Consider the following 24022-nt stretch of genomic DNA (forward strand, 5'->3'; position numbering starts at 1 on the left):
ACTGCAGGATGACCTGTTGAGACTCACGCATCCCATTGATGATAAATATTCTTAATAAACAGTGGAAAAGTTATTTTTATTAAAACAAGTCATTCATTTCACAGATAAGGGCGGCTACCAAGTTTTGTTAATGAACAAAACTTCAGGCCACAAAGGGTTACAGAATGGGCAAATCAGGAGCTACCACTGCATCAGCAGCCTGTGGTCTCCTGTATCTTTGATGGCCTTGCTTCATCTCAGCAGGATCTCCTGTGGTGGGGCTCACAGGCCTCCAGGGTGAGGCCAGCAGAGGCGCTCTCTGCTGAAAACGACAGCTGCTGAGGCAGCCTCTGCAGCCCGAAGGCAGGTGGATGGGCCACAGGACCCTTAGGAGTGGCCACGGAGGAGGAGGGCCTTCGGGCAGGACGGCAGCACCCTTGGACTTCCGCCCCGCAAGCTACAAGTCCACAGGTTTGCTGGGCATGTGATCTCCCGGTCACTTAACTACTCAATAAAACTGCCACCAGACTACACACAGTTTAAAGGGATGTCACATGTTTCCGACAAATACCAATTATGGAGACACATTCACAGCGCTGACTACTATATTTACAACATCATCTGCTTATGCTCCTTAGAGACCATCTGATGTATAACAATGATGTGACTGTGACTGATTGTTTTTAGGCATTTGGCAAAATACACTGTGTGTAACAGCTGTTTTTTTTTTATTTCAAAAATGTTTACATATGTACAATTGTCCTTGTATGCTGATATAAATATGAAAAGTAAAAAACAAAAACAAAAATAAAAAATACATGTTTAAATATAGCATATGGGATATCAGCCTCTCAAAGCTTTAAAGTCCTGCGGGAAAATCCTATATGCCTTAGCCCTGCATGCTAGTGTCTATCATGGGATGTTGTTTCCTTAAATGTGGAAAACAAGAAACAGAAGCTTCATGCACATAGCATTACTGTCTATAATGAGGATGTGCTTCAGAATGTCAAGTTCTGAATCCACTATTGTCCCTTAGAAAACTTGCTACATTTGGGTCCTGTGAGTTAATTTTAGTGATATTTCTACATATATCTGTCATGAGAATTATCCATTAACATACCAATACCTTTACTGTTCCATATGATAGTGGAACAGTTGAGTAGCTCTTTTCAAAGTTCAGTTAAATTGTAAGCTTATGACAAAAAGAAAAGAGTATCCAGATGTGAGACTGGGCTGCTTCTCCTTCGAGACATTTCGGAGGGTGTTTGTATCCTCTGAAGAGCAGACAGATTTGCAGTGATTCCATGAGGCTGGGTTTCTATAAAAGTTGAAGTAAACAATTCGATGTATCACATGTAAACAGTTGGTCTTAAATGGATGTTTCCCATAGCTGCACAACAGAGAAAAGCAAATTGCACATTGTGAAAGCAGGAAGCAAATGTATTCTGAGCTATGATGGCGAAAAAGATTTGGTGATTACTTCCATCCTTACATGACTGTGGATGTACACTCTAATGTCTAATTTCCTCGGCAGCCGTCCGTCTCGAGAGACGATGGTGTAGCTTCTTAAGAGTCTATCTGCACCGCCGAGAATGGCTGTGCAGTCCGACTCGGGAGTGACACGGTATCTGTCTCCTCCCGTGTTGAATCGACATCTTGCGATGACGCTGGAGTGTCCTCTCCAGTGAAGCTGAAGCTACAGAGCCTGGGCAGGGTGATATGGAGGGTCTGCTGTTGCCCATGCAGCAGACCCCCCCTCTCTTCGCAGCTGAAGGGTCCAAGGGAAAGACGGAGTCAATACAGCTTGGCTTCAGGTGCGCCGCAGGAGTTGCCGGTGTTGACTACAACGTCAAACCGCCTTAGGGACTCCGGCTCCGGATTTTCTGTCGGGGTTTACTCCCTTAGCCTTTCCCCTGAAGAGGTATGCCGCAAGGCAGCGGAGGTTTTTTGGAGTCAGAGTTTTCCTTCTCTGATGTCTAATTTAAGAAGTCTAATAAATGGATAAAATAAAGACTAATTTTTAACTCCCTATTACCTCTAAACCTATGTCTCAACCTTTTTAACTGTCATCTCTTAATACAAAACACCCTCACATCCTCATTTAATGTACATCAAATTTTTTAAAAAATTAAATACTGTGTCTCAAATGACATAATTTAAAATATTATTTTTTTAAACTACACCTTTCGTCCCCTGACTGATGTAGCTCAGTTGGTTGGACATCATTCCACAAAGTGAAAGGCTGCTGGTTCTATTCCCACTCAGGGCACGTGCCCGGGATGCAGGCTAGGTCCCCAGTTGGGGACATGCAGGAGGCAACCGATGGATGGTTTTTTGTCATACATGGATGTTTCTCTCCCCCTCTTTCTCGCTCCCTTCCCCTTTCTCTAAAAATAAAATAATAATAATAAAATAAATAATTAAAATAAACTAAAATAAGCTATGCCCTTCTTTCCCCAGGATTCTGACATAGCCAGTTAGAGTAGTAGTTCTCAATCCACCTGCACATTTCAGTGATCTGGGGACATATTAAAAATCCCACTGTCTAGGCAATGCACCAAATCAAAGTCTCTCTGAGTGGGACTCAGGCATCAGTATATTTTAAAAGTCCTTCAAACAATCTCCTCTACAGCCCACACTGATAAGTACTAACCTCAGGGAAGTGTGATTCCATCATTACCACCACCGCTACTCAGTTAAAAATCACTGCCCTGGGCCTACGACAGGTTATACACCCTCCAATTCCAATGCTACCTCCTAGAAAACTGCCCTCTCTTGGGAGCTGACACATCAGAGTACAATGATGCATCCAGGGCAGGGTGTCAGTTCCTTAATTCCCTCACCTCTTCCCTCTCCTTGCCTCTGCCACCAGTTCTTTATACTGGCCCTGTTCTGATCTAATTTCTATGATGTTCAATAATGGCCTTAATGGCCTAGAAACAACTCTGGCATGATTAAATATGAATGCAACTCAGTTCACCAGAGAAGGCAGGCTGATTTAAAAAAAGATCAAGCTGATAAAACGTTTCGAGACAATATGATTTGGGTGTAACTATTATAAACATAAAGAAAGCCTAAGTGTGACTTAAGTTGCTTCCAATTTCCATTTTTACTGGAAATCTGGGTGGGATATGTCATTATATAACTAAGAAGTTTCTAGGAAAGATAAAGAAGAAATAGGTAAAGGACTATGGACATTTCTATTTAGGTTCCCTTAATATGTTCTTTGGTATCTCCATGGAAAACACCTCCCTCTGATTGATGCTTGCGTTGGCTACCACGCAGGTTTGTGGTACAGCTGCCTGTGTTATCTACTGCAGGTCATTAAAAAGACACCTAGCTCATGCTTTGGAAACCAGATTCTCAGCTGTGAGGATCACTGTGTGGAGGTAATGACTGTTGGCGGGGACAAGGGGAAATGTATGGCTCACAGGCTGTCCGAGGGAAGGGCGCTCTGGATGGATGCCCCGACAATGGCATGGAGCAGTAAAGAGCGCAGACTTCAATGAGCCAACTTTCCTCCCAAATGGCTGTGGGGATGGAAAAATATATGACAGCTTGCAGAAAGAAGAGAAGCACAAAGCAATGACACTGGGAGTAGCCAAAGGCCACAATTACCCCAGTGAAGAAAACAGAAGCTACTGACTGCCAAGGTCTCCATTTTAGAACAATGCATGACCTTGGCCGTGGCAGGATAGCTGTAACAGAGGGGCTGCTGATAGAAAGATCTGATAGTTTGCTTTTCCACAGGCCACACAGGAAGCCTAGAGGCAGGTGCTGCCTATTCTGCAGGATTCTGCTACATGGACGCGTGGATGTTCCACAGTGGACAGAACCAACCAGGCCTTTCACACAGCTGCCCACTCAGCCCAGGGAAGGGGTCACAGTCAGCCATTTCTTCTGGGGGTCTGTTATTGTCATTAATAACCTGCACCCTGGCATGACAACAGCTGAGAGACTGTCCCCACATAGAAAGAGTAAAAGCAGCAATGTAGACAGTTTATCGGGGGAAAGAGTGGAGTATTTATACTTAGGCAATTCCCAGGGGAGGGAAGGAGTGAGATTACTTTAGATTTCATTACTACATAAGTATATCAGGAAAAACTGAATGCCTATTAACAAGTCTTTTTTAAAGCCCTGAAAGTTGAATGCTGGAAATATGAGTTATATTCTTCCTTTCCATCTTTTACCATTTCACATATTATTAATATATGAAGATAATTTTTTTGTATGATTCACAGAGCACCATTGATTTTTTTTAAAGCCTTTCTGATTATAGTGATGTAACCAGCTCTTAACGTGTTTTCTTACTGACTTTGACTTGAGGGCATTAAAATTTGAATGATCCATGTTTACCTTGAACCCTTGGCTTTGAAATATCTTTCAAAACCAAAAGGCCTGGGAACCAAGGACCCACTAGCAGATAAGGCTGCTCAGGCTTCTAAAGATTTGTTTTATTTTACTTTTTTTGCAAACATTATTTCTGAGAAGATCAACATTATAACATTAATGATCATAACAGAGCCTGGACATCAATTATGGTAATTATTCTTCAATTACATTTTTCACATAAGCCACTGAAGGCTGGTCTGCCTCTCTAAACTTCACTGTAGCTCACATTTCACATAATGGATTTGTCCTGGGAATGTGAGACTGACTAGAATCATGGTTAAGATGTGAAAGAGGACTTAGTATTTAAATGAAATTTCTGGTGAATCATATTTTTATAAAAACAATCAACTCGATATATATTTTTTAAACCTGGCTTTTTTAAAATATAAAAGGTTGTTATATTTCACCATACCCTTTATCATACTCTAAATATGACAAGTTTTGAAGCCTTCTTTCCTTGTGGCCAAATTCCACCCCCATCTCCGAGACATTGATCTGGTTTTCTGTCATGGGCTCCTACTTCTAAAATCCTATTGGTTGTTATTAGCCAGTGACAGGCCTGAGTAAACGAACGGGAAATGAGGCTAGTTTAATCTCTGGCATTTCCAGGTACATTAAAAAACTGATAAAGCAAAACACATTCTCTGTTTTGTTTATTCCAGGGCGTAACATACTAGCTACACTGAAAAACGAAAGCTATAAGTATATAGCAGTAAGTCTTTAATAGATAACAAATATTTCTAGAATTTATCAATGCAGTGATACATTTGCAAATATGAATCTAGCCCCAAAGCCTCAAGAATCCTATATTTTTCAAACGTATGTTTTTTCTTTTGCTTATGAACAAAGAAGGAAAAAGAGCTCTTTCTTTTAAAATATGAACTCAAAGGTAAATGATAATGGCTGAGGGCACTGGCATGTAGAAGTTTTCACATACCCTGGCACTTTGTCGGTTCACTTTCTTCTCCTCATCAGGAAGTGGAGGCATTGGGTAGGGGTATTTTCTGCTGGAGGCAATAGACCCAGTTGATGAAGAAGGAGACTTGGCAGGAGATAAAGTCCTGAGATGTTGAGAACACATGGAATAAATATTATGTGATGGCATCATCTCTTTTACAAATAGCTGAAAAGTGGGTTCAGAACAAACCCTCTGATTTCTACTTTCATAGGCCCCTACTGCAAAGGGTTAGCTACTGGGAGATAATCTGTCATTCACAACAGTGGAATGCTGCAATTTTATCTTCCTAATTTCATAACTGCAATGGATTGTTTAAATGTTAGTACACAGAATCATATTTTCAACTAGAAAGCCAAGAATGAAGTTTCTTATAGAATAAAAAGCTAAAGTGGAGAAGGGATAAAATTATTCTAAGAGCTCATAATGGTAAATTAAGTATACAACATCTCAATATTCTGACTTATATTCACCATTTACTGTAAAAAATATTTTTAGCACAGTTATTCCAATTATATTTTTAAGGTCCAAAAATACAATTGCTACAATTATTAGTTTGCTAAGTTCCAGACCAGTTTACACAAAACTCATGCATTCAGAGGCCAGTGTGTTAGTTGTGAAAGAACAAAGGCAAATACAGAGATTTTAATAATAAATTAGTAAACATGCAAGCAGTAAGGAGTGCAGAGTTCCAGCCAAACAAAGAGTCTGATGAGAACATACAGAAATGGTCTGATTAGTCCCTCCAATCAGCATGTCTGAACAGGGGCGGATTCTAGGCCATAGGAGTGGATCTTGATAACTCATGTACAGTATACTTGGTATGTCAATAAGGTGGCTATGCTTTGACTGGGATTTTACTAAGACTAAAACAAACACAATATGACAAGACCCCTTCCTATTTGGATAACATGTTCTCTTCATCACGGAGCTATTCCATATGAAAGATCTGCATAAGCTCTTCACGTTTATGCTCTTTTTGTCTGGTTCTGCATGTGCAGTGGTAATATTTGTGACTAAACTGAGCACACTGGAAAAGCCCATATTTGCCATCTTGTTTTTAAAGTTAAAAAAAATAAAAAGACAGCTAAGAGTGAAAAGTGTCAACTTACACCATACAATGGAAAATAGACATGATGATTGGGCATGGCTATCTGTTCACAGATGTCATCACTACACATCCATGACTCCTCAATTCCTGTTGCAAGGTGGTAATGACCCATATCACTGATCTCATGACCCTGGCATTGTAGAGTATTAGTACCTATTTTGGTAGGATGCTCCTTATCTGCATCCAGTGCGTGACTGACTCAGCCTGGGAGAATTGGTGGTGGGTAACACAGGGCTGGTGAAGACCTGCTGCCTACACTGCATGCAACAGCATAAAGGTGTCTTTTTATTCTCCCTCATTTAAAATTTTAGTCCCCATCCATATCCTTTGCTTTGGTTCTGCCATAGTTTTCAAATCAGTTTATATTTTATGGACACTGAATACAAGCTAATGTTTTAAAAGAATTTTTCCTACAAACCCTGAGATGGAAATCAATGTTCTCACTCAATTTTAAGAATCAAAAGCGGTTCAGTCTACTTTTAATCTATAATTCCTAACATTCCTTCTATTTTTGGAAAAAGTCCAGGACCACTCTTTAATGGGAACTATTAGAATATCTCGGCTGTTCGATTTCTCTTGTGTTAATGCTCTTCACTGTGGAGCAGATAGGTGGGATGAAGAATATTAGTCCTTCAAATCTTTTAAGGTACTATTAAAGCAACGGACTACAGCATATTTTTCTAATTCAGAAATCAGTGATTTTTGAAACATGACCATGACCTTTAGTAAACAAATTCAGCATGTGTAGAATGAAGACAAATTTATTTAGATATTTAAGTACATCTTTCTAAAACAAGGGACATTAATCTCTGTTTGGATTTTTAGCTTAAGATATCCAAGCTCAAGAAAGCTAGTCAGGTACACCAACAAATAACTAAAGCTCAGTTATTTCAGAGCGTCATGCAAGACAAGTTTAATTTGTTGTAGTATGTGTGTCCATAGCATGAGCTGTTAGCTTATAGCTTCCCAGGCATGCCAACCATTCACCTGGCCATAGGTTGCAATGACCAGTTTTGTACACATACACAGCCATCCCATCAAGGACTGCTGAGAGTCCAGTTGTCCCCTGAAATATCTCTCAATGGCTGAAGCCAATAATGACTTAAAACAAAAGAAGAGGCATTCTCTAGAACCCCCCCAAAATTGCACTTATTCTATTTCTCACGTAAATACACTAGTTAACTGACACTTGGACCTGAGGGGAAGAGAAGACAAGCAGGACAGTGTTAGCTGAGGGAGGGGCATGGTGCCCTGGAGCTTGGAGGGAGTGGTGGAGTGCCACAGCATAAAGAGGATTACTTGTGGGGACGGGAGGAGAGCACCAGAGCAGGAATCAGAATATGAGTTGAGAACACTGCAGGGACAATCAGTTTAGAGAAAACAAAAAGAAACTCAATATTTCTCACAAATGTTTAAGATATTTCTTTAAAACCACCTCTAGGCTCTTTTCTGACCCTGGCTATTTGCCTGGTGGTTCCAATGGTTTTCACTAGCCTAGCTTATTCACTTATAAAGTAATCTTTGGACAAATGCTAAACATTATCATCACTGCATTTTTAAAAAACATCATAACCATGGTGAGTGCCATTTAGAATTACACAATGAAAGTATATCTGTGTGTCAATGGATTATGGTGTATCCTGGGGCTACATTAGACCTCCTAGCCTTGCCTTTAGGCCAATCTCAGTTCAGTTCTGGTGCCCTAGAACAGGCTGATACCAGCCCAGTCAAACACAAGGGACACATGTCCACTTCTTAGCAAACATGCAAATTTTCTAGTAGTCTAATCCTGAAGGATTTATAAAATGTCCCAGAATAGGACCTAAATAGTCCATATCCACCCTGCTATTTTAAGCCATTCCAGTGAAATGGAAAGGGAACAGGTTTTGGAGTCACTTGGAGCCAGGCTCACCATTCTGGTTCTGACACTCACCAGCTGTGCCACCTTGAGCTACTCTGTGCCTCAGTTTCTCCATCCATAGAAAGGGAATAAGAATGCCTACATCTCATGATGTTGTGAGAAATAAAGGTACATAGTATGCACTCAACACGTGACAGTTACCAACAGTTTCTTTTCTGAGTTACAGGACTTTCCGTAAGGTCATGGATGTGGACTCCAAATCCATTGCTAAAGTGAGTAATCAGTTGGATAATACGCAAGAGTAAGGACACCTTCTAGCACTTGTAAAGCACTGTCACCAATGGGACCACTTCCAGGATCTAGTGGTGGGGAGATCATTCTCTTGCCTTGAGCCCGCCTGCCCCTTCCTGATGCCCTGAATGCATGCCCACAACAACCCGAGCAACCACTGTCTTATGAGAACTGGGGAAGGGAGCACAGCGGAGCACTCTGATCACTCAGTCTTGGCGCTTACTTTTCTCTTCGCAGTGATGTGGATACTATATTTTAAAATGCTGGGCTCGATTTTGGACCAGTTGCCTGCATTCATAAAGTCCCCACATGGGTGATTAATAAAGTGACCTTGGCTCTCATTGGCAGTTCTGGCAGGAGAGATAATCCCGAGTGACTGAGTGACCTGGCAGCAGATGGAGCAGACCCGAGCTTAAGCATAGGGTTGGCAAAGAGAATTAGCCAAGCTGTGGATGCACTTGGGGCCTCCCAAGTGAGGCTTGTTTTGGGTGGAGAGTAGGTGAAATTCTTCCTGTTGCATTAGAATCATTGTGTTAAAAGACCTGGGAAAGCTCAATTATTCACTACTTTCACAGAAATTCTGTATTGATTTCCAAGTCTGACCAGTATAACCCTTAACAATCTTCCACTGAATTATATCTAGCCTTTAAGCACAAATGTGGATCTTTAATAATTAATTCTAAGTGTGACTACCCACTGAAGAAACCCACATCTCATATAAAGAGAGGAAATAAAGGAAACCTCCAAAACTGCCCTTGCAGCTTTGCACGTGCAACCGGGGCTGCCAAAGCATTTCCCAATCCAAATTGCATGTAGTCATGTGGCTTCTGGGCAGACCTGGGTGCTGGTTTGAAAAGATGTGAACTCTTCTCTGTGAGCCACATAAAACCACTCAGCTCACCCAGGGCAGGTGAATCAACTCTTCCAGGGTACCATTTCATAGATAGTTGCTACAAAATTGCTAAGTCCATTTAGGTGTAAAAGCCCTAGTCCATGCAGGACCAAAGTCATTCTGTTTTAGTTCCATGACTGATACAAATTACAATCTGCCCACAAGCCTGAGGAAGACAGAAAGGAGAAATGGGACTGCAGGTGAGCCAAGATTCCAAATAACATTCAAAACCATCTTACCTGTCCTCCTGACGTTGGCCATCTTGGGAGCTACAAGTGAGGGTGGGATGTTTGAATGAGAGTGTATGTGTATGAGGTTCAGTGTGGAAGTGGTTTAAGCAAAGAGACAGGGCAGGGGGCAAATGTGGGGTACAGAAGCAGGATATAGTTTTGTGAGCAGGCAGGGGTTAGGCTTTCCTTGGGGCATATGCAAATGTATGGGTCCAATTAAAATGCAGGTAGGTCTAATCATTTTCTCAAACTATACATGTCTAAACTAAATGGTACACAGGAAGAGAAAGTCCACCTTATATGGGTGCTGAGAATTAATTACACACATATATTTTGGTATCTGTTAAATATTGACCCAAGTCATGGCAATAAGTAATTTGAAAGCTTATTGTTAAGTTATGTTCAGAAGAGGTAGCAGTTCAGTCTGTATTTCTTCTTACATTAATTGTCACAAAGTAGTCAGATATAAAGCAGACACTTATCTCTAGGAAATCGCTCTGATATCATAAGGAGTGAGAAAATGCCATTAAGAGCTCTTGGAAATTCTCTTTGACTTCTAATGTTACACAGAGCTGCAGTGAATTGAGTACATATGCTGGTTTCTTAAAAATACAAATACTTTATCTGCTTGTTTGTGAATCAAGAACATGTTCCAGATCTGCTTCCTGTTCTATCTGAAGTGTTAGACATGACATTTTTATTGGAATAAAAAACTCCTTAGCTTTGCTGAGAATCTGCAAAACACTGGTCAGCACAGTCCTTCTCTGGGAGCAAATGGCTGCACTGAACAAATAAAACCTAAACTCAGTTCATACACTCTCATGTGGCCAATATTCTCTCAATAATTTTCAAGATACAGCAAATCACTGTTTTTATGTGAAGTAAAATCCCACTAATTGCTTTTAGTTTGCATGTTTTTCCTTGAGTTTTTGTATGCACTATGCACTCTTAAGGCGGTGAGTAGGAAAAATGCACTATGGAATAACTAAATTCTAGAAAATAAATTGCTCAGGTTAATAGTGCTTCTTTATTAGTGGAAAGGATGTTTCATGCCCATAGAACACTACATAGCATAAAATGAAGAGAAAGCTACTGAAAAGCTCAAGATGGTAAGAGAGACATGCACTAAATGGCAACCCTTTCAAATGGCTTCATTTGAAACATTCAGACAAGAACTAGATTGATCATGAAACTAAAAACAGAGATCAAAAGGCAGCAAAAAAACAAGGACCCTTTCCACCTCTGGGAACTTGTATTGGGAGATACAAGATAGAGAGCCAATCACACTACAGTATTTGTATGTGCTGGGAGAGTTTGAAAAGGATATAAAATTAATTTATAAAATACCTAAAGTATGGTCCTTCAGTGTTTTTATTCACATCTTCTACCCACTTAGCTACATTATAGTCTCTTTTGAACCATGGGTTTAAATACCTGCAGAAAGCAATGGAAGGAACAAAGAAAGCAGAACAAGATAGAAAATCTGAAAATACACAGCACAAGCTTAGCAAGGATGTTCTTCACCCTCAAATGCAAGTGACTATGGCAAATCAACCAGGATGGATGCTGGGTGATTATGAGGCAGTCTGTACAATCACATGAGAATAAACGCAGCTACAACAGGCTCCAGGCATCCTAGAATGTATTCCACATTTCAGGAAAGCCTTCCCACTGGCTTCCCAAAGTGACATAGGAGCTCCCTTTCAATCATAGGACTGTCAGCAATCCCATTCACCCACCTCCAGAGTGGCATTTTCCAGACCACCTCTCATTTGGCTCCTTGATTTTCAAATGATAATGGTGCTTTCTGAGAACATTGAGTGGGCTGCAAATTCCAACCTGGTGTTTGGGTAAATAACCCCAAGAATGATTAAAAGGAGTAAAGTTCTCTTTCCAATAAGAAAGGAAAAACTTTACATGGCTTTTGTCTTTCTCCCGAGAGCAGATCCCAAGCTGGAATTAACAAGAAAGGTGCACCAGTTGGCTCTATAAGGAGCAGAAAAGTTCCCACACTTCTGATCCTGGAGCCCCAATGCACATTAAGTGTGGTCCACATGGGCCTCCATGACCTTGAAGCTGGGCTGAGTAACTGAGGTGTGGCTGTAATGTTCCTTCCTTGTCTTCGTGCACCCAGACTACAGTGGTCCTGTTTCCAGTATGAGGTGGCCCTCAGAAGTTGCCTTCTGAGGGTCTGAATACCATGTGAGCAATTGCCAGCAAATAATAATGACCTTAGTTAGCATTTCCCTGATAGATCTGGCAAAGTCTCCATCAGAATTATCGCACACAGGAAAATCTTAAAGGTATTAAAATTGGGAGGGCAAGGTTTTTGTTTTTCTTTTTCTTTTTTCCAAGTTTCCTTTTATTTTTACCCTGGGAGCCAAGCAAAAGTACATACCCTTAAAATCTGCTCTTTTGAAATAAATATAGATTCAACAAATTCAGTCTTGGAAGAGTTGGGAGGTTTAACTGAGTTTTCTCATTTAAAAAGTAACTTCTAGATATACTATAGGCAATGAAGATCCAAGCTCTAGAAAAATTTTAGAGTTATGTAGAAACAAACCAGGGGAAATTATAAAATATACTATTCATGGTTAAAGTTTATTTCTTCCCTCCATATTTAGTTTTTGTTTGTAAATACATTTAAGTCAAGACTATATATTTCCAGTTATATAAACAAATTAATTATTTTTCCATAATCCTTTTCCTCATTTTTAACTATAACCAATGTATGTCACAAAATAAGTTCATGAAGTTCCCTCCTGAGAGAAGGGTTGGGGTACATTATATGCTTGTAAGACCATTTTTGCCAAGATAGTGTCCCCTAACTCAGGATCAACTCCCAGTAGTTTTGCCTTTAGCCACAATCATTGCCAACTTGTGCTTTTCACAGAGATAGCCAATTAAAACTTGCATAAATATTTCCACTGAGACTCAAAACAAAAAGAAAAAGTCAAAAAGCAAGTGCAGCCACAGATGAAGACTAGTGAATGCTCTGGCCTGGGGAAAACCATAGGAAAAGCCCATGCAGCTGTTGCTACTGGAGAAACACAGCCACACAGCAAACTGAGTCACCCACAGGCGCTGGCCACATCCATGAGGAGGCATGTGTTCCTTTCACTGACAATCTGAGCAGCTCAAAGGACTGGTACATGGCCGCCGTTCCATGAAACCTATGACTACATGTCTTGACTTGCACGTGATGGACCTTTTCCTCCACCTCAGGGAGCATCTCAGAAGGCTGTGACCACTTCACTAGAGGTCATTGAAGAGAGCTCTCGACTGTTTTTCCTTCTGGCGGTCTGCCACGGAAGTGTCTTTACAGTGGGCTTCCTAATCTCCAGTCATGGTGGCTAGAGTGATGGAATTTTGTCAAACTGCTATAAACCTGCCTATGTGGCTTGACTTGGCTTGTAGCGCAACATGCAAAAAAAAAAAAAAAAAATGCATTAGACAGGCTAGGAGAGCTCTTTGCGTTCTCCGGGATGGAAAGACAGAGGAAAATTAGCTGGTGCTGGCTAGACCAGGACCTCTTCTGAGCAGACGCTGGCGGTCAGAGATCAAATGACCCTGCTCTCAGCCAAGGAAGGGACTTGGGGGGGAAACTAAGTGGCAGCCCAGAATGAAGGGGCAGGTGGAGACTGACCTGTGATCCAGACTGCCTGTCTGGGGGCTGTCAGAGCCCCCTGGGCTTATGCCTTGGGATGGGACTGTCTGGGCGAGGGAGTGCCCAGGCTCAGGTGCTTGGGGCTCCCTCCTGTAAAAACACAATATATAATACAAAGTCTAAGCCAAAACCTTTTTTTTTTTTTACATTGTGTACAACAGTGAGGAAGATGCAAAAGCTTTCAGGGGACAAACAATACATTAAACAAAGATATTATATATTGTTAATTAGCAGGGTATGCATTTGTGGTGCATGTTTTAATTCGTGTCCCAACATTTCATCCTCCTTTGGGATGATGAGATACTAAAAGGAATGTTGAAATAATAGACCTGATAATACCTCTTAGTCTAAAGAATAAAAAAGATGTGTTTGTCCAGTCATTCTACTCCTCATATGGTCACACAAATGATTTTGATGTTGTTCCATCAGAAGCAAATGGTATTATTTAACAAATATGGAGAGTATAAAAGAAACCTGTCAACATAATTCTCAATACACTATGCATTAGTATTCCTTTTAAGAAAAAAATATGTAGTGCCTGCACAATAAGGTATGTGGAAATGTGAGAACAGCAGTCAGCTTCACAGACTTGGCTCCACTTAGGTAACATGAGAAATGTAACCCAAATCTGGAAAGTCTGAAAAATCTGAGGGAGTCCTTAATATTTCTTTTTCATAAAGATAATTCCATTATGATACCTTATTAAATATTATTACTGAATTATCTCACAGGCAAGATTTCTCAAGGGCTATCTAGTAGAACATGAGTGGGAATTTTACAGAAAATTTTTTAAAAAATTAGTGGTTACTGTGAAAAATACTGTTATGAATCTTGCTAAATACCAAGTATTCTTTGGGTCCTAAACTCACAGCATTAGTATATAACATTGGGTCTTTTGTTTTCTTCACTTAGGAGTTTTTAAAGCTTCGTCATAGGAAATACTGTTAAGACTACTAAGTGGGACTCAATGGACATTCTGAAGAACATTTTGCAGTTTTATCTGTACTCTTGTGAGCAACTGAGATAAGCTAAGGAGCTCTTACTGGGTGACCTCATGCAAAACAAATCAAACAACATTCCAGAGTTTATCCACAATGAATCCTAAAGCATCCAAGCATTTTGGGAATGTGTAAGATAAACTCTAAGAGATTAGTTATTTATGATGGAGTTCTATGATGCCATTCTGGACCATGCAATGGTATCACTTGAATCTATCTATTGTTTCTATGGTAAAATATCCTCTAGTAAACTGACAAGCCACTTACAAGACAATACCATCAGCAGGAAGGTCCGAATTTCAGGGCATTGTTATTGTCCTGGACTGAAAAAGGCAGGCTATATGATGGAAAAGCTAACGTAAGTTTCTGACAAGCAGTTGACAAATACCTGCTATTGAGATTTTTTTTTTTTTTAAGTATTTAGGCATAAAGAAGCAATAGAGATCCTGGGAATAATAACTAGCACTGCAGTCAGATATCAATTTAAAAAAATTTAGATGCGTCAAAAAAGTATGGTTAATTAAAATGTGGTGGGGCGAGGGGGCATCCAAAAGGGTGGCAAGGATGTGTTTTATTCTGTGATAGGAGATAAGGGTTTGGGGAAGCTTGGGTTTGCTTGTACTTTATTAAGTGGAGAAACAAACAAAAAAGTGTGCATGGCGTTTACCTCATTATAAATGACTTAAGTGTAACTTCAGACCCAATCCCCAGTTTAAAAAAAAATGCATGGCTATCATTCAAAATGGATAGTGTTGCATTTAGTGACAATGATTCCGTTAAAGAGCAAGTTTGGGTAAATGCCCTTTTAAATGTCCTCAGAAGGACAATTTAAAAGGGGAACTAATCCCATTAGTCTGAGAGAATGCTTAGATTGCAGCCAGGAGGCCTCAGAGCAGCGGTTTCACACTGTGAGCAGTAAGTATCATGTTCTAGGACGGTGGGAACTTCCCCCTGATGCTTCCAGGCTGTGTGAATACTGGGGAGAGGAAGAGTGACCCCTCTGAAATGGCTGGCCCCCAGGTGATGAGAAGAAAGGAATGTTATCAAAATTCCCTTCAAACGGAACCAAGACACCACAATGGCAGGTTACTGGAGGAAAGGCCTGCCGAGGGCGAAACCCCGGCTATCAGTGAGTATTGGTTTGGGCACAGTTGCGGAGATGCCTATGTAAAAGAGAAAAGCCATGGTTAATTTTAAAACAGCAAAAAAGGAATAAAAAAGACAAAACCAAGACCAGAGGCATGGTTTGCAGTTCTTTGATGATCTGGTTAATTAACTTTTCACACTAACTGCACAGGACCCTGGAATGCCTTTTTCCATTAGAGGTTCAGACTTACTCAGTTGAATTAGACCGAGGTCTAAATCTTTTGCCTCTGATTTTCTTTCTGTTGCCTCCCAGGTTACCTGAAAAGAGATGGTTTATAGCTAGATTTGAATATAAATTTAAAAATCACCATATGTTTAATTACATGGTATTGCAAGTGGATGTAATTCACAACCAGCATCCCCCAGGGCACAGCCTTCTCAATGAGTCTGGCGCACTGGCACTATCAAGTCCCATCATTTCCCATCCAAGAAAAAAGAATTGAACTCATAGTAAATGCCCTCTTGCCTACTGGGAGAAGAGCTAAAGAGCTTACAGAAAAGAGCAATCTTTACAATCAGGGACCATGGAATACAGAACTTGGGTTATGAAGACAGATGGATTCACAATGCCACCCTATACCTTGCCAAGAGTTACTTCGAGGTCGACCATTTTCACAGATGTCTGAAATATGCTTTGTGTCTGGAATCCTTTCACTCCAAGAATGAGAGAGTCCATTTGACCTGAAATTGAAAGTGTGTATATATTGTTCAAAAATATAATCAAATGAATGTTCAGAAATCAGTAAGCAAAATTTCTAAGCATTGCTGTGCATTAAAAATCAAGAAAGAAAAATCTGAAATGAAAGAATGAACAGAACATGAAAGTCTCCATGAAGAAGGCAGAATTACACAACATTCAATTTAAGAAAAGTCAAATACAATGGAACCCCATTATAGTTTATAATTGAAAAATATCAGGATACGATGCAAGTCAGTTACATTCCCCAGAACACAAGTGTATATGGCAAATTCACTACCTGTTTTGGTTATGTAACCCAAACAGCAGAATTATAATGGGGTCCCACCATAGATGTTTCTTAATTGTAAAGCAATGGTTTCCATTCAAATACTATGACAACATGGACTTCTAAGAGATTTCATTAAAATTTGTTCTATTTATTCTGGCTAACCTTTATCAGAGTAATTTTAGGTTTTCTTAAATAATAAAATTATTTTCTGAAAATTGGCATTTTCTCCACATACATGGCTCCCCCAAATGTAGTTCTGTTAGTTAATTGTCCAATAACTGAAATGAATTGGATGTTGTCATGGAAGTATCTCTGACAAAGCCCATGTATCATCAAGCCCTTCTGCTGTTTGTGTCCTGCCATCTTTAAATAAATTGTCTACAAGAAGCAAAATGTCCACACCTACCTTGTACCACATAAGAAAAGTATTTTAACAAATTACATATACTTAGGAGAAGTCACACAATTTGATACAATTTTTAACTGCTTAAAAGTTATAACCCATTGAGATTTTGCTAAAATCTGGAAACTATTCAAATCAATATTTTAAACTCTTCTTGAGTAACTTTAGAAAATAGCATTGTACTTAAAATCTTTTCCAGATATCATTATAGTTAATGCTAATAGTGTCTATTTTAAAAGGAGCCTTCTACTAATGAATACAAATAAATAAAACCTGGAACAATTATTATATATTAATTCCCTAGATTAGAACTTTTTCAACATCATTTACTAATTAAGAATAATGTCTATTTTGGAGAGAAGGACAACAGAAATTCTGATGAAATCCATTGATTTCTTCACTTATTTACCACATTATTTACTTTAAAATTAAATATTTGACCAAGAAAAAAATTTATATGCTGAGTTTAAGTAAATCTTATTCTCTTAGCCAAAAATCCCCCAATAAATATTAAAAATAACATGTTTCAAACATCCTTCCATAGAGTTGTACTTGAGCACACACTAGTATTTTTACTTTTGCTTTAAACTATGTTACTTAAGCAAAAACACCCCTTCATGCTTAAGGTAGTTCCACATAGAGTTCCCAGATCTCACTAATTTCTTCTATTCTCCTTCCTGATTGTTTATAAAGTGTGAAACCCACTGCAGAATTTTTACAGATGATTCACTCTATTTAGAACTCCAGAAGAGATTATCTTTCTTTTCAATAAATTAGCAATTTCCCTTTCTTCAATCTACAAAGTGTGTGCTATGCCCTAAGTAATACAAGGGGCCATCAGTCTCTTTTTCCTATACATAACACCCTCAACCAAGAATTTTAAAGAAATTCTCCACAGGAATATAATAGCGTCCTTCAATGAATGACTCATTTCATTTCCTTTAGGAATATCTCATTTCCTAAATCATTCCAACTACTTATTTCTTCTATCAGCTTATTTTATTAAAGAATCATAAAACACACAGAATTTTAAATGGTGTTATACACCTTAAGATCCTGGAGCAAGAATATAGCATCAAAGTTTAAGACATATAAGGAATATCTTAACCCCACCCACAATGAGACTCTCAAACGTTAAATATATTTAAATTAATTTGGCCACCAAGCTCTAAGTCATAAAATCTAGAAATAAACATTCCAGGCATAAAAGACAAAATCATAATATTCAAATATATGATTCACAGAGAAGCAATTTTCCCCCCAGCAAGCTTAGCTTTTAATATATTTAAAATTTAAAAATATCCAATGCAGCATTCATATTACCAATTTATTTTAACAACTACTTTTATTGAAGCATGACAGTAACCTTTTTCTTTGACTACCAAACATGACATAAAGCTCACCATTTAAAATATAGTGAAATAGGTTCTTAAGCCATATAAGAGCAAGAATGAAAAACCCTAGGGTTTCTATATAGATTTAACATTACTTGTTTAGTTTTGTTTTTGTTGGGATTTTGGGTCTGATTTGTTAAACAAGTGGTTCTGAGCATATGGCATTTCAAGTAACAGTAATCAAAGAACAAAGGATACTATTTTTCAACATTCAAGAAAGAAGGAAGAAGTAATCAAACCTGCTGCAAAATAATGAAATGTTCTGACTAATGGAATAATGTGTGATGGAACAGGTAGAAATCTGAAAATGCGACAGAAAAGCAGACCTCTTCTTAGAACTAGATGCTGAGTTTGTGCTGACTCCAGGAGGAATGTCGCTATAAAAAGAGTCGCCATCTCCAGGCTTTTTTACATAATCTCCCTGGGGCAACTGTCTAAGGCATAATAAACATTTCAGAGTCAGAAAACAAGACACACACATGAACACAGACATATACAAATATTATTTTAGGAAAAAAGAGGTAGGGATAATGATCTACATGAATCAAATCTGTAACAACACATAAGATCATTAATAATTGTGACAAGTTAAAGACATTCTAGAGATCAGAAATGCAATCGCTGTGGTCTCTACAGTCTGAATGAATAAAGCTTTGCTTCAGAAGAAAATATGAAAAGAGGAAGGTTTTCATTATAACTTCATTATACTTAGAGATGTTAAGTGCAGCTTTGTCTAAAAAAAGAGAAAAAGAAAGAAAAAGAAAAATGGTGCCAAGGGAGCTGTGTTGGGACAGACAGTCTTTGCCCAGATAAGACATAGTTTTTTTTTCACCAGGGTGAATAAACTATTCAAGATTTCTAACATTACATAATGTAACTCTGATTGGTCTCTAAAAAGACTGATGCATTTTTAAGCTATGTTCTACAATTTCATGCAAATAAATTCTTATTAGAATTCTCTGTTTGATTTGAAACTCATTGCTTAACAGGAATATGAAGAAACTGAAAAAGATTCAAAGGTGAGTCTAAAATATAATTCTATACTGCACAGTAGAATATGTAAAGGAAGATAATTTAGCAAGAGGAAAAGTTGAAAAAATAACTGAATTATTTGATGAGACTATAGAAGGACATTTATCAGCAGTTGGTGGATGAGCAGGGTTCTCCATCTCCACTGTAGGGGCTCGATAAGGGAACATCTGCCCTGTTACTAACTCTCCTTGCTCTGGTACTGATTTAACTAAGACTGGAACAGATTCTTATTACTTTCTCTCAAGTAATAGGGTTGATTCAGCCCTCCTTCCTTAGTTGATAATCTGATCATTTGCCAATGCAGGGCCGCCAAAAACTTGATTCAGTTCCACTCAGTGCTGTTGTTGGAGGTATCATGAACTAGTGTTGGGCAGAGAATTTTAAACAGAGTTGTAGTGAAATAGGTCTCCAACAAAGGTACACATTTGTTAATTCCTTTTTTTCATTTGGTTTTTCCTTAGTTCCTATGCTAGTCATGGTTATTTACTGATCCTAAATTTTATCCAAAATATGTAACTTTCAGGTGTTTTAAATGTTTAAAATATTTGGTCATTCACTCTTCTGAATTATTGAATATTCTATCTTATATTATTTTAATTCTATATACGTACGTATTCACACATCTTTACGAATCTAAAGATTTTCCAACTGATATAAAGCATACATATTAATTTGTATAATTAAACCTACTCTTCTCCTTTAAAGAAAGAATGTCTCATTAAATTTGTAAGACTAATTTTACCTATAATTCTTTGATACAAAATCCTTCAAAGTATTTTTAGCCCTTTAAATGACTTCAACTCATAATTGTAATCTTTCATTTTCCTGGTGCATTATGAAACATTAATTTTATAAAAATTAATATAATTCCCCCATATTTATAGTGTTAATAATATAGGACAAGTAATATATTTTCTTATGCAAGAGATCTTTAATCTCTGCAGTTATATATTTTTTCTTGCCTCCTATCAGTAAAATAGTCCATCAATGCTTGAAAAAATGTTCTCAATAAATTCAAAGTTCTCTACCTTGCCTCAGGAAGGAAACTTCCCTTTGTATCATATTCATATTTATAAAAGAATGCCAGAGAACATCCCCATCAACATCATATTCCCAATAATGATTTTATGGTTAACAACTCATTTTTGTCATTATCATCTTTAATGATAAACTTTCTAAACTGATGAGATGTGCATCACTAAATTCAAATTAAATAAAGACAAGTTCCAACTACACGTGTCCTTTCCCATTAATTAATTCCCCCAAATTACCTTCTCCTCACATGGTTCTATCATTTACCAAGGCCTCACTTACCTTACAGCACAGGCTTAAATGGACTGCCTCTCACATGGAGGGGGCCCAATTTTGTTTTTATTTTAACTGAGCACATTTTACCACTCCCTCAGTGTAATTTCTCTGCAGTATATAATCATCTTTTACACAGTGTACAAACATCTTAAATGCTAAACATATAAACTCTGTGGGCTTCAGTCAGAGGTTTGGAAGGGAATTTATGTTCAATGAATTTCTGGGAACAGCCTTGTTTTTATCATCCCAGGTAGATTAGATTCTTAACTATCTCTGATGTGAAATCTCCAAAATACAGAAACTACTTTGCATTCTTAAAATTCTTTTAGTAATACATGTAACTTTCTTCACATAGTAAATGCATAAAAATGTTAATGATTATTAATTTTGTTAAAGATCTCAAGAATAATTTTTAACATCTTTCAATGGTCTAGAGATTCACTCTTTTTCAATATCCATTATACATTATAAATCTATTTCTTCTTGTTTAACCTTTAGTGAAGACAGAGAATATCAGGTCCCCGTGATCAAGAAAATAACATTTCATCACTCGTTATATAAGATCATAAATGACCAACTATATGATCTCTTTAAATTTTTTAAATTGAATTTATTTTTCTAGTCTTTGTAGCTTTCTTCCCAAATTTTGGTGGTTTCATAGAATTTGGAATTTAGCAGTGACTATCACATTAAGTGGACTGACTAGTGTTAAGTTTTATAATGGGAAAGTTATATCATATTTCCCATATGACATATAAATATCTTACACATGTGCATGAACTTTTAACAATAATAACCATAAAGAAAAGAAAAGCTTATTTAAATTCTTTTTACTCAAAAAATGATCCCTGTTATGAGGAAAGTCTGATCTTTCCTAAAAGGGGCCATTGAACCAAAATATTTAACTTAATAATTCTTGCATATATTCAAAATGATAATGTAATGAAAAAAAGTTAATTAAGTCTTAACCTTAATACTGAAGGAGGCATTTCTTCAGAGCTTTATCAGTGTCTGGGCTGTCTGTTATTGAAAATTATTACTTTACAATTTTAATAAATACTGTGTAATGTGTACCAAGTCACATTGACAGATGTATGACCATCACTGAAATAATAATAATATAAAAACAAACTAAGAAAGATTTAAAAAAAGGAGAGAGGTTCAAAAGCAGGAAATAAAGTGGCTAAAACAGGTGAGAGAGAAAAGAAATGGGGAAGGGGATTTCTGCTTAAGGTATAAATCACTTAGATATGATCTAACTGTTTATGCTATATCATCTTAATCATAATGATGTATATTTGTCTCAGACAAAGAGAATATTTACTCTGAATACAGGTGTCTTATAAATCCAAGTTCTATCTGTTTTCTTATTCTATTGCTGTTTGTAAAATTTGCTTGAAAATTAAAACTCAAAGTTATAATTTTTATTATAAAATGGACAGCTGCTAAGTCCTAAAGCAATTATGTTCAACTGTTGGGTTGGCCAAAAAGTCCATAATGGTTTTTCCCTAAAATAAAAGGATATTTTTCATTTTCACTAATAACTTGATTGATTTGGATATTTTTAGTATGTCTGCTATCTCCTGCTATTGGCTTCTAGTGGGTAGAGGCTAGGGGTGCTGCTAAACATCTTCCAAAACATAACACAGCCCTGCAGCAAAGAACTATGTGGCCAAAATGTCAATAGTACCAAGAAACTTCGCAAACCACTTCTGACATGTCCAATCAGTCATAGCATCTTCTCTGTACACTGCACAAATCTTTTGTGTGTGTGTGTTTCAGTTGAGTTTTTATCTTTCTTGAAATACTAAAGCATTATACACTGAAAATGTTGCGTATTTGCTATCTTCAATATTAAAATGGCTGCACAAAAATTCACCAATTTTGGTAAGTTTTTTTTAAATGCATGCTTATATTACAGCTGTCACAATACAATCTAACAACATTGTTTTGAATGAAGTTAAAGACGACTAAGCACTACTGGAGCCATCAGACGGAAAAAACTAAACGAACTTTTTGGCCAACCCAATTAAACAAGAGCATAACTGAAAAAATTATAGATGTCTTTTTCCCTGAAGATTTTAAAGAAAAGGACCAATAGCCACCCTTCTAACGGTATAATGTATAAGATTTCTCCGAGGCTCTGAGGTTCTATGGTTCTACCGTTCACAATATGACACTGGTAGGTTTATGGTTCTGCCTCCACTCTGCCCCAGAATGGAGCTTCTATTTCCCATTAAGCAGTTGTAGACAAAAAGAAAAACTGGGTTTGCTTCTTATCTTTTTGTCAGACCTACAATTAAACCTACCACACATTCCTTCACATAACAAAAACCCTGAGGGCACATTTTCCAGAGGGAAAATTTACCAGGTTATCAGCCTCCTTCAAAGAATGGCTTGCCTGACCTCTCCAATAATTTGAAAGTAATGCCCAATACGGCATTTTTCAGCCATTATATTATTAATATGATTCTGATAACTGGCTACTTATTTAATATGGTCTTGCATTTAGTGTCAAAGCAAACCTTATGTTCATCAATTCTTCCCCCAGCTCAGCTGGTATATGCAGGCCTCACTCTTTGAGAACCAGATCCATCTCTCATTTGCAGATCAGAGAAACACAAAGTCTAAGAGACCACATACTAACCACTTCCCTTACTATAATGCTTTACAGATTACAAAGAACTTGATCTGACTTATGTGTTGCGGAAAGTTTATGTAATTTCCCAAGACCACATACTAGCAAGTAGCTATCTGATTCCTTGTCAATTGGTCCTCCTATCATGGAACCTTAAAGAAAAACCTAATTTAAAGGCCAGGACAACTCAAAAATTTTATTTCTATTTCCTGGCATCCTTTGTAACTGGGCATGTGTTATTTGAATATCTGCAGATATTTACAAGATTGTAAATTTCTTAATTCATGCTTTGGTCTGTTGGCCTTACCACCTTCTCTATAACCACTTAACATATATTCTCAAAAAAGGGAAATCCTTCAGAAGATATTTATTCATTTACGACTCCTTATCTAAAGTCCATTCTGCTACTCCTCCATTGTGAGAATTACTGTACAAACCCAAGACTCATTAGCTATGGACAAGGGCAAAAATACATAAAGGTTGTGTTAAAACAAATAAAAAAATATAAAATAAATATCTGCTTAAGATGTGTCAATTCTCAAAATATAAACTAGATTCCAAAAGAATAGCCAGATCCATGAAATGATGACTCAGTAATACCAGGAGACAAGAAATTATATCAGGTACATAACGGAGAGTCTTAATATAAAAATTTCTTTAACTATACCTATGCATGTATTGAGTTAGAAAAAGACTGGTGCACAGCTTTGCACGTTATTTTTTTATACTGCAGACAATTCCTTTATTCTAAGTCTCC

General features: G+C 37.7%; 1 protein-coding gene across 7 annotated transcripts in view; it reads right to left on the bottom strand.

Annotated features, from left to right (window-relative positions):
• Positions 1–1250: 1250 nt before the first annotated feature.
• Positions 1251–24022, bottom strand: part of ADAM22 (ADAM metallopeptidase domain 22) — a 233881-nt gene continuing 211109 nt past the window's right edge. Inside the window, exons 27-33 of one of the 7 annotated variants that reach the window (XM_090287269.1) lie at positions 18614–18721; positions 16103–16203; positions 15714–15780; positions 13358–13468; positions 11059–11145; positions 5309–5432; positions 1251–1369 (exon numbers count right to left, since the gene is read on the bottom strand). In XM_090287269.1, the coding sequence (XP_090143395.1) occupies positions 1349–1369; positions 5309–5432; positions 11059–11145; positions 13358–13468; positions 15714–15780; positions 16103–16203; positions 18614–18721 (619 nt within the window). In that variant the 3' untranslated portion in view covers positions 1251–1348. The remainder of the gene's footprint in view (positions 1370–5308; positions 5433–11058; positions 11146–13357; positions 13469–15713; positions 15781–16102; positions 16204–18613; positions 18722–24022) is intronic. The other 6 variants (XM_090287264.1, XM_090287263.1, XM_090287267.1 and 3 more) reach the window with 6 other exon arrangements.

Source organism: Furipterus horrens, unplaced genomic scaffold (genome assembly GCF_987537825.1).
Source record: "Furipterus horrens unplaced genomic scaffold, mFurHor1.1.pri manual_scaffold_9, whole genome shotgun sequence".
Taxonomy (NCBI): Eukaryota; Metazoa; Chordata; class Mammalia; order Chiroptera; family Furipteridae; genus Furipterus; species Furipterus horrens.